This window comes from Dasypus novemcinctus, chromosome 17 (genome assembly GCF_030445035.2).
Source record: "Dasypus novemcinctus isolate mDasNov1 chromosome 17, mDasNov1.1.hap2, whole genome shotgun sequence".
Classification (NCBI taxonomy): domain Eukaryota; kingdom Metazoa; phylum Chordata; class Mammalia; order Cingulata; family Dasypodidae; genus Dasypus; species Dasypus novemcinctus.
The window spans coordinates 86923256-86935797 of record NC_080689.1 but is presented as its reverse complement, the minus strand read 5'-3'; the positions used below and the strand labels follow the sequence as shown (position 1 = coordinate 86935797).

The 12542-nt window shown below is 39.1% G+C and overlaps 1 gene segment (V, D, J or C); it reads right to left on the bottom strand.

The window, feature by feature from the left end:
- Positions 1-1247: 1247 nt before the first annotated feature.
- On the bottom strand, positions 1248-1871 carry LOC131273799 (immunoglobulin kappa variable 3-20-like). The segment is given in 2 exon segments: positions 1248-1591; positions 1775-1871. Coding segments are annotated over 2 exon segments (426 nt in total).
- Between the last annotated feature and the right edge of the window lie 10671 nt (positions 1872-12542).

The window sequence follows — 12542 nt, the reverse complement described above, 5'->3', positions numbered from 1 at the left end:
TGGGTTGGCTTCCACAAGAGGTATTTATTAACTTACAAGCTTACAATTTTGAGGCTGAGAAAAGTGTCTACACCAAGGCATCATCAGGCAATGCTTTCTTCCCAAAGACCAGCTGCCAGTGATGCTCGAATTCTCTGTCAAATGGCAAGACACATGGTGGCATCTGCTTGTTACTTCTGTAACTTCCAGGTTTCACTGCTTCAGATTCTTGCTGCCATGGCTTTCTCCTTCTTTGTTTAAATCTCATTCTCTTATTAAAGACTCAAGTAAAGGGACTGAGACTCACAGTGATCCAGGCATAAACTGAAGTAACCTCCTCAAAGTGTTCCACCTACAATAGGTTACATCCACAGAATGGATTCACCTTAAGATCCTCCTTTTCTGAGGTCCACACTGCTTCACACCATCAAACATACATATATTCTGTTTGAATTTATTTTTTTTTCTTTTTTAAACAGATGGAACATACAACGTTAGGTAATATTGTAAAGAATAAAATTATATATGTGTCCTTTCAAATATATCGGAATAAGATGAAGTAAACAAAGACCTCATAACAATACAGAACACATTTAATTTTTGGCAAGTTTTATGGTTCAACGATTTTATAAGAGAACTATAGAAATGGTGTGACAATTGCAGGAATATGAAGCTCACTGGAAAATTTTATATCCAAACTGAAATCAACATATTTCATTGGCTGAGCATCATCCCTTATAACCTAAGCAGTCTTCAATGAGTATAGTATATTAAGGCACCCACAATTACTATTTGATGGTGATAAGAAATGAAAATAGTTATCTAAATTTTTTAAAAAAAGGTAGAGTAACAAATGTAATCATCTTTTGTGACACTGGAAAGAAAGGCTTAGATGACAATGGGACCAGGGAAGGAAAGAGTAAGGGAGGAAAATGACCTTCCACAGGGGAAGTTTTGAATATGAAGGATCAAGGATTTAATCTTGGAAAGGACCAGTTGTAGGAGGATGATGGGGGAGAAAAAAGAAAATGATGAAAATTTAAACATTAAGGAGATAAAAGGAATAGAGAATCAATCCATCAGGGCATAAAGTTTAAAAGACCCTAGCCTAGAGGGTCAATTCACCCTGACATTTGATCTGGCCAAGGGAAAAAAAGATTTCTATGGTACAGTCCCCTATAGGACATGGTTTCTCAGACAGATGGAGGAAGTAAACATATTCAAGTCTATTTGAGGAGGAAGCAGCTGGTGCTGCAAGACTCACTGCCCTACAGCCCTGGGGAGGAGGTTTGTGTTCGAGGCTGAAGCACTGTGGGAGGAGAGCTGTTATACTGCTGACAGTAATAATCTCCCAGATCTTCAGGCTGGAATCTGCTGATGGTGAGAGTGAAATCTGTCCCAGACCCACTGCCACTGAATCGATCAGGGACCCCAGATGGCCGATTGGATGCACCATAGATGAGCAGTTTAAGAGCCTGTCCTGGTTTCTGCTGGTACCAGTTTAAGTAGTTGTAAACCCTCTGACTGGCCTTGCACTTGAGGGTGACGGTCTCTCCTGCAGATGCAGCCACAGAGCCTGGAGACTGGGTCATCACTAGGTCCCCACTGACACCTGCAACCAGAAAAGAACATAGATCATACATTCAATCACACATGTATAAAATATGTATCTAAATGTGGGTTTTCTTATTTAGCATATATATTCAAATCTGTTTTAGATGAAATGGTTTGCTCACTCTGCATGTTAAAAAAATTCTCCAGCTTTATAAAGATACTACTCTTCTAAACCTCTCACCTGAGGTCCAGAGTACTAGCAGGATGAGCAGTTGGGAATGTGACATCATCTTGCTCACCCGACTGATGTACTCAGGTCCCATCTCCAGGGAAACTGCATTAATAGAGCTCTGAGCAGACAACCAAGTCCCCGAGGAGCATATGCAAATCTATAGAGAGTATAAAGGCAAATGTACCTGTGCAGTGAGTTATGAAGATAAATTATGGATGGAGATAAAAATATCATGACCACAGGAAATGTAACTACACACCTGCAAAAGGCAAGAAATCAACTTAGCACCGCAACTTTCAACAATATTCAGCACAATTCGGATAATGAAATATTTTATATGCAATTGTACTCTTTCAAATCAACTGCACCCATCTTGAAAACAAAAGAAATTTATAAGAAAACATGCATTTGTAAGTGTAATATCAGAACTTAATTATATGTTATAAATATGGTACCAAAGCCTACTTGGAATATACTCATATCATTGGATAGATTAAGATGTAGTACACGTATTGTGTATCTAACTCAGTCTATTCTAAATTTTAATATTCCAAAGGAACCTCACTTAATATATCCAAAGCAAGTCTTCTGTATTGCCCTTAATACAATATTACTCCCAGAAAGAAGTCATCAAATATTTACAAGTCACCCTTAGGACTATCATTTAAGTCGACCACTTTCTAAAATCACTAATGAAGTCATTAGCAGACTTGAAGTGTAACACCTCCACCTAGTGGTCATACGTAAAATGGCTTCAGCTCCCAAGATCTGATAGAGCATTTCTTCATTTATTCCTGCACAAAACTAATGCTACTTTCAGAATAATGCAAATAACAATATCATGAACACGTCTAGGCATAGGATCTTAAACTATTAACAAGGAGAACGATTCGTTTTACTGGGAGGTTACACAGTAAACAAGTAACATTTCTGCAGCCATTACTAACCTGCTTCTTTGAGATTTCCTCCTCTGTTACTCAGGAAAGGTAGGGCACTGTGAACCTGGTCCATTTCAGGATCAACCCTCTGCACGAACAGTCAGAGGTAAGAGAAAATTTAGGACCCTTTAACAATTATATGGTTAAAAAAATTCTTCCAATATCATGATTATAACTTTCTGCAGACTTTTTCCAAAGCTTCTGAGGTTTTCCATGATGTGGAATGTCCTAAGGCATGTATTGTTCTAATTCTAATTAATAAGTTCATTTTCTGTAGTTTGTCTCCTTTTGAGCACTTTACCTTAGGAGAGGGTCCCCTCCCAGCATTCAGGAATGGTGCTGCAGATGCCCACATCATCAGGGAGGGCGTTCCTTCTCATCTACAATCCACCCTGTTCTTGGTCCCCCATGTATTTGTGTTTAGACAATGTTAATATTTAATTCAGGTTTGTTCTTTACACCCATGTATTTTTTCCTCCTCATACATGAAGTTGCATTTAATATACATTCTTAAGTTTACTTATTTTGCTTGAATTTCTACTACTTAATTTACAGGTTTCCTGCATCACTGCAATATAATTTCCTTCACATTCTTACACGCAAAAATTCACATTCTTACATTCAAAAATTTAAAGTCATCATGGATGACAGGATGATAAACAAGGATGTGTCATGCAGGGTAACTGGCCCAGAGGGGTCCACCTAAAATGTGGAGTAAGGAAACATTGTCTTCAAGCAGGGGACAGTTGGGCTAATGCGTGAATGGAGGAGGGGGCTTTCCTTCAAAGCCCAGGGAAGAGCACTTCAGAAAATGAACAGGATTGGGAAAAGATCGTCCTGGTTATTTAAAAAAGACTAACGATACAGAGTGTGAAAGCAGAATGGGCCTGATCGAAGGGGAACATTAATTCGATGAAAGTTTGAGGCTTAGGTTATGTACTATGAGAATCCATGGAACAAGAGTTCGAATTAATTTTTCATTTTAGCAGGTACTTCTGGGTCATTTTACAAGCAATATCACTCTGAAGATGCAGACACAGTGGAAGCCACTAATGTTTCAGTGCAGCTGGGATACTAGGTTTACTATCATCTCCTTCCCTGAAGTCATATAATGATTTTAAGAAGTGAAATTTTCCTAATGCTTTCCCAATGCCAAATATCCAATTTAAGCCCAATCAGTCTTTGGGAAATGATTTAAAAAGAACACTTTGTTTTAATTAGAGTTCTAAAAAAGCCTGGGGACTCCTTCCCACAGTATATACACACCTTCTCTCAATTGCTGAAACATTATTCAGGTGCTGCTGTGAAGGGATTTTGCAAATATCCTTAAAGCTGTTGACTTTAAGAAGGGGGGTCCAATTAAATCTTGCTCTGCTGGTCAGAGAGAAAGAAACCAGAGAAATTCATAAATAATTAGTATTTGAAATAAAAGAATACATCCGAAGTTGGTTGTGGAGTTCCAGGAGACCATGTGGCAAGGAGTCTGGGCAGGCTTTAGGAGGAGAGAGCTGACAGCCAGCAAGGACATGGGACCTTAGCACTGCCACCTGAGGAACTGATTCTGCCAAACCCCATGAGCTTGGAAGAGAACTCTGTGCTCTGCACAGAACGCAGCCCTATTTAACCATGGAGGAACGTCAGAAGAAAATCATCAACATTGGACCCAGTCTCCTCATCTACAAAACTCTGACCTAATCAATTGCTAATTAGTTATGAAATGAGAAAAAAGTGATATACATATGTGTGTGTGCATATATGTGTTAAATTGAACCACATGCTAGAAGGGAAGTCATAAATCCTGATACAAGAGTTATCATCCCATTGAGCTCATAGCTGAATGGTGTTGACACATGTCTCTTCTCAGGAAATGTGCTGTGCTTTATGCCCCTTTCACCCACAGATGATTTACTGATGTGTTACCACATCCACAGGGTCAGAGCTGAATACCGTGCTATGAAAACACAGGTAAGAACAGAACCAGCTTTGGAGGTGGTCAGGATCTCTCCCCTCTGTGTCCATGGCCATGTTCTCTAACAAATGAAGAAATTCTAGACAGCACTGTTGGTAAGAGCACAGTGAACTGGGGACATTCCAGGTAGATCTGAACCAAGCTGCTATCTTCACATTTGCTTAAGACTCCAGACTATTTCAGATTTCTAAATGTGGATGACTCATTCCTTCTACATGGGTCAAAATGGGAATACTGTATTTTGTCTTGATCTAAGCAGTAAACTGACTTATGCTTCCATTTATTGAGAATTTACAATTCTATGTGTTTTATTTACTTTTGTATACTCCTGTTTTTCAAATGACCAACAAAATCTTAATTATAGATAAAATCAACGTAGCAAGTACATTTTCTTGGCATAGCTCACACTGCCCCATGAATTTACCAGGGGGCAATTTCATGTCTGCTGTTGTTGCAGACATGAAATCAGGCTGATTGTAATAGGAGGCAAGATTCATATGCAGCCAGATCTAACATACTTCAGGTTCTGAAACAATTCTACATTATCTATGGAATGCTGACTAGGGTAAGTATAGCTACAGGGCCCCAGTGAATGTGTTCAATTCATTGGGGCATGAATGGATGAAAGTAATGTGTTATCAAATTCTTAATATGAAGGCAAAATTAATCCTTAAACTTGAAATGAAAGAATACATCCGAAGTAGGTTGCAGAGATATGAGACCATGTGGCAAGGAAATTGGGCAGGCTCTAGGAGATGAGAGCTGTTAGACAACAAGGAATGGCATCTCAGCACTGCCACCTAAGGAACTGATTCTGTCAAACCCCATGGGCATGGAAGAGAATTCTGTGCTCTGGACAGAAGGCAGCCCAATTGACCATGATTTTCATCTTGTAGGAATCAGAAAAGAGAACCACCCACATTATACCCAGAAAGCTGGTCTACAAATCCCTGACCTAATAAATTGCTACGTAGTTATGAAATGAGAGAAAAATGAAATATATACTATATATGTATATACATATCAAAATGAACCATGTGCTGAAAAGGAAGTCCTAAATCCAGACAGAATTATCCCAATTAGCTCATGGTTCAAAGACAATGACACCTGTCTCTTCTCATGCAATGTGGTGAACTTTATGCCCCTTTCACCCACAAATTATTTCCTGACATATGACCACATCAACAGGCTCATGGCTGAATATTGCTCTATGAAAATACAAGTAAGCAGAACTAGCTATGACGATGGTCAGGATCTGCTCACTCCCATTTACATGGCCATGTTCTCCGACAACTGAAGAAATTCTAGACAGGACTGTTGTAAGAGAGGGCAGTGAACTGGGACATCCCAGGTAAATCCGAACCACGCTGCTGTCCTCTCCTTTCTTTAACCCGGAATGCTTCAGATTCTTAAATGTGGATGATGTCTTATTTATGGGACTTCATGGGAATGTTGCATTTTTTCTTGACCTAGGAAATAAAGATCTTGTTCATCCATTTCTGTTAGAAATTATAAGTGTTTGGTTTAATATTGTATACTCCTGTTGTTCAAATGACCAAAAAAAGTCATAATTAAATAAGATAAAATCAAGTTGGCAAGTATATTTGCCAGGACACCTCACAATATCCCATGATGTTACTAGGAGGTAATCAACACAAATGTACCGATTACAGATATAAAATCATGCTGAGCGATATATGAGGCCTGATTCACATGCAACCAGATCTAGCATGCTTCACGGTTCTGAAACAATTCTACATAATCTATGGAATTCTTGTTCCCCCATATTTCTACAGAGCCCCAGTGAATGTACTCAATTAGTTTGGGCATGAATGGATGAAAGTAATGTGTTAGCAGATTCTTAATATGAAGGCAAAATGAATCCTTAATCCTGAAATGATGAGATTTGTTGCCAAATGCACAGAATATTGATGTACAAAACAAAATATTACACTATTCTCTTAAAAGGTGAGCATTGCGTTAGCAGTGACCAAGACATTTTTCTGTAAAAGGTACATGATATTTCTACAAATTCATGTAAACCAAATGCATGCAGTATCTTTGATTGGATTATGGAAGAGGAACACAATAGGAGTAAAAAATTAGTTACATCTGAAAGAAGTCTGGAGTATGGTTATTAATACTGTACTAATGTAATACACTTAGTCAAATGTATGATGACTATGTAAGATATTAATTTTAAGGGGAAGTGGGTGAAAGTATACAGAAATTCTCTGGACAACTTCTGCAAATTTTCTATGAATCTAAAATTATTCAAAAATAAAAATTTATTTAATAAAACACATGGACAGACATCTTAGTATAACTGAATGAAACTGTATTTGACCAAGTGAGGTCTGCCAAAGATGAGGTCATGTAACATAATCCTATTCTAAAGCCAGACCCCATCAGGAGTGACAAGAAAACTCTTTCTCCAATTAGTCAGCATCTGACTTTGCAGGTGAGAGCTGCACAACTTGCAAAATTGCTTCTTTAACACCTGATATTCCTCACCTCTTTGGACCCTTTGGTCCAAACAAACCTACTTTAGAGCAGACTCTTCAATCATGGTAGGTGCCCTACAGGGTTTTCCAAGGGGTTTTCCCAGGGCCAAGAATAGATTTAATGGAATATATTTCTAGATCTATGTATTCTGCTCAAATTCCTTCTTAAAGTGGATCTTTCCAAGAAGAATCAAGTTGTGCTGCTGATTATCCTTTCCCACCACATGTGCAAAACCACCCTTAACTGCTTTACTAAGATAAGTGAACACTCAATCAACTTACTGTAGGCATATTCACAGGATACAAAACCTGTGCAACAAGAAATGCTGGAGGAAGCAGCCTTGGCCCAGTGCTTATGGCATCCGTCTACCACATGGGAGGTCCACGGTTCAAACCCCGGGCCTCCTTGACCCGTGTGGAGCTGGCCCATGCGCAGGGCTGATGCACGCAAGGAGTGCGCCCATGAGAAGAGCCGCCCAGCGTGAAAGAAAGTGCAGCCTGCCCAGGAATGGTGCCACCCACACTTCCAGTGCAGCTGATGACAACAGAAGCGGACAAAGAAACAAGAGACAACCGGGGGAGGGGGGGATTAAATAAATAAAATAAAATAAATGCTGGATTTTTAGAGATCCACGTGGGTCAAATGAATGACTCTAGAAACTGGCAATCATCTTGTGGTGGCAAATATTTCACACTAAGTGAAATGAAGGAAGATTTCATTGAATTGTCATGTCAAATATTCCAGTTTACAATCATGCAATTTCAAAATCATTATTTGAATACATTGTTCATTTTTTCTCATAGATTTTAATAACAACCTGACTAAAAACTTTGCATTTAGTAATTGCAACTGGCTAAGTACTGCAAGATCAACTTTTCCCACTTCCTTGAATAATGGGATTAAAGTTTTCCAACTAATTTGGAATATAATTTGAAGAAACTTTATAAGATTTCTTTACAAAATGATCATAAACATAGAAGACACCTTGATTACATTATGTACTTCTAACAAAGGCTCAACATTTCTGAAAATTAACCTATAATTAGGAGCAAAGAGAGAAGGTGTGGAATGTATTATTTTGTGCTTATCCAATATCAAAATCGTCAAAGTCCCTGTTCAATTACTCTGTGTCGGCATGTGTATGCACGGGTGTATAGACCTGTGTGGTTAAACATATATATATTTATAATATATATGGATCATAATATTTATATATATATAAACCTTTGTAAATTTTGATCACCACAGTTTCTCTTTGAGTTACTAGAATAGCACAGGCTGGTTGCATCAGAAAGTATGAAGTTTTTCAAGATTTTCAACCCTAAGAGTGAGCGCTAAGAATGTCACCTTCATCTTTCCTGGTTCATTGCAGGAACATCTCTCACCAACGCTGTGGAGCAGCACTGCTGACCTTAGCCTCACAAATGGAACTATTGCCTGGGTTTTGTGGCCAGAGATACATCAATAAATGAGAAGCTGAAAAACATCTAGGTTCTGTTCTACTCTGTTCCCATGCCAGATTTTTTACAAACCTGAAGTTTTCCTAGTACATGATCCTCCTATTTAGGTTCTTCCATAATCTTAATGGGATATAATATAAATGTTGTAAGCAACACATGTCTCTCTACCTAGCTCTGCTAGAGATTGTATTTTTGCTTGATTACTTTATTTATTCATGGGTCAGACAACATCTCTGGATCAGTCTTCTCTCATTAGCTCAGATAAGTAAGACATTGATCAAATCATTCCGTCTCAGGAGAGCCAATCCATAAACTTCCATGGCCCCAATTTTTCAATTCCTCCTTGTTTCATGCATTTGATCATGTGCCTTTACAATTTTTCCTGCAAAGAGGTCCAGGCCACTTGCTTTCCTCTTGAATGTGAGCTTTTCCTGTGAATTCCATTGATCAGCATAATGCAGCCATAGGAAAATGTTTTGATTCTATATTTTCAGGAAACAAAGAAATGCTGCAAGATGACAACATCCCAGAAGTTCAGGCTCCTGCTCTACTGGGTTTCAGGTGAGAGAAGATGTGCAAACTTGAAGGTGGTATTTTTTCTCAAAAGTGATCTTCCTATTTAGATGTAAAATACACCATATTAAAACAGGATATGAAATAAATATTGCAATCACCTGTAAAGGTAAATACCAATATAAAATAAAGAAAATTTGCATTTTTGCTCATGCAAGAAGGTATTTTCCTCTCCTCCCTTTATTTAGATCATTTAGTTTAGAAAATTCTGATTACATAGGAATTCTCTGTCCACATCAGAGGTATGTACATTTTTTTAAAAGATAAATAAGTGCTTAGCATAATGATCTATTTTCTTTCATAGGCACTACCTATGTACTCAAGAGATTCTTGACACTTTATTTGAATATGTAATAGGACTCACCAGGATGGGAGTTTAATATTTTCTTTTTTATTTTGTGGGTCCTCACCCAATAAGATGATACCCTAGGAGAAGATGAGCACATTCAAGCCCTTAATATTAATGTGAAACTATGAATTTTATTCTTGAAAAGCTGAAACATGAGGGTTCCAAGGGGAGAGGGAGAGAAGAATATGTGGAACATAGAGCATATTTATATCATTTGAATTGTTCTGCATTATTTTTCAGTGTTGGATACATTATAATACATATGTCAAGCCCTATAAAATACTGTGATGCAAACTGTAAACATAATGCAAACTATTGACCATGGATAGTAGCAAGGTTTCAATCTCTGTTTATCAGTTGTAACAAATGGACCTTACTCATGTAAGATGTTACTAATAGGTGAAAAATGTGAAAGGAAGTTCAATGGCGTATATGAGGATCCCCTATTTTTCTATGTGACTTTTCTGTGACCCAAATCTTCTTTGAAAATAAAGTGAAAAAAAATAAGACACTGGGGGACCATAAAGAAGAAATTGTCAGTACACATAAAAGATAACAGAATCTATAGTGATGAAAGATGCAATCCAAAAAAATTGGGGTGATTTTGTTTTTGGGGAGGTTTTGGATTACAAAAGTTACACCTATGGCAGGGAAGGATCACTGGTACAGGGTTCAGTGGTGGGGCAATTTATGGGGAGGATGTACCTGGGGAATGCCTCTGTGGAATATGAATATGTTTTTGTTGTCATGGGTATTAACTCATTGGGTGAAGACCCACACTATAACTAACAAAAAGTAAATTCCCATGCTGGGGTGCCCTGCTACATTCTTTAAAAGAGTGTCAAGAAACTCTAAAGTACATAGTCAATGCCTAGCAGAAGACAGAACAATATGCCAGACCCTTGATATTAATGCTTGTATTTATGAATCTTATACTGGTAAAATTGAAATTTAGTCTAGTAATATATGCTATCTAAAAGTTACCTCCTGAATTCCTCCTTGATATTTAAATATGGCCTCTGACTAAGCCAAACTCAGCATATAAGTTCACTACCTTCTGCCTGGCATGGGACATGACTCCCAGGAATGAGCCTACCTGGTAGCAAGGGATTCTGACCAAGCTCCAACTAGGGATGCATTTGGAAAAAGATGACCAAAAAGGGGAAATAATAACAATTACATCCATCTGCCCCATGGATTCAAAGGCCCCTTTCAATCAGAGGCAGAGTGGGCATCACCATCCCAAAATCCTCAAGATAGAGGAATGAGCAAACATAAGGGAAAAATGAAGCTATGGACCAAAGAAAACTTATTGTTATTCAATTAGTGGAAAATTTTAGCACTGATATAAAGACAGTGGTCACCAGAGGGTCTGAGGAAAAGGAGAGGGAAGAACAGGCATAACACAAACTCTTTTTAGGCCATTAGAATTCTTATGCTTAATATTGTAATGATAGATACAGGCCACTATATTCTTTGTCAAAAAGCTCTTCTAGAGTTTAGGACATGAGGCAAAGGCTGAACACTTCCCAGAGGAGAGAGGGATGTAGGAGGGAAATTGTGGTGACAGAAATGAGTTGAAACCAGCTGCTACTGCTGCTGGGCCCATGCCCTACCCTAAAGACACTTTAAAACTCTCAGTCCTCTGGGTCTGAGATTACAGATGAAGAGGGTTCCAGGGATCCACTGTCCCAGGAAAGCAGAGAGAGAGGGACATGGCATATGGCTGGCTGAGCTTCTGACCCACAAATTTGGTGTGCTGTTGTTGAGAAATAAAAAATGTAACCTAGCAGAAAACTACCTTATGTGCCACTATTGTCCCCCCTTTTGTAAATCAGCACATGAGAGCATGGCCTTGCAGGAGACTATCTAATGAGCCACTCTTGTAAACCACTTCTGTAAATCAGCCTGCAAGAGCATGGTCTTGCAGGAGACTATCTAACAAACACTCCTACTCCTCACTTCTATAAATCTGCCCGTGAGAGCAAGACCTTGCAAAAGACTATCTAATGAACCCCTTCTGCTCTCTATTTCTGTAACTCCACTTGCAAAATTTTGCTGAATAACGTGTTAGCCAATGAGAGAGAGTCATGCCAGTCCCACATAAATCTTATATAATCCTATGAAAACTGAAAAATGGGGCTCAGAATTTGGAGATTAACTCTCCTCTGGGCCCACATGGTATAAATCTGTTCCTCTGCCTCGCTGAGTGCTGCCTTGGGTTTGTTCTGAAGTGCAGAACTGCAGGGTTTGTTGCAACAGTTGGTTCCCTGGCTTGGAAACCCAACCAAGCAAGACCTTTGAGCCTATGGTTTGGGACTGGCAGGTGCAGCTGACAGAGATCTCCACACAAATGAGGTGGTACCACCTGTCCACTTGCTGGAGCCTGCTTCAGGGAAAGGATCCCTGTGGGCCATGTCCTCTGACCCAGCCTGACTCCGTAGTGAGGTGGATTGAACAAACATAAGAAGATGCCAGAATGGTGAGACCCTAGGTTTCTGAGTTCCAGTCAAGCATGTCTCCAGATGGAAGGGGAGACTGATCACCTCCCAAAATCTTGAAACTCAGGATTCCAGGATATGACAGTCCCTTTGGTGGGACTGTGTAACCCCTGAGTGATTGAGTGAATGGATGGGGACTGCAGATCTTGACTCTTCTGATAGGGTCTTTGGATCCATGGTCTGTGCTTCAGAGACTGAGCGGGCCACAAGCTGCTCTCCATGGCTACCTTATATGGCATAAATGCTAATCCAGACTCTACACAGATGCCTTAGCTAAAACAAGCCTAAGTTCTGTGAGGGACATGGACAGGCAGGCATCTGAATGGCCCCATGAGAAACTCCCCTCCTTTGTCCTGTAACACAGGTTCAGGGATGGGATCATCACAATCAAACTCACAGCCTTAGATTGTATGTTAAAAAAACCTCAAGAAGGGCTTTTCCAGGGATTATAGTGTCTGTGTATTCTGCAGAACTCTCCAGAC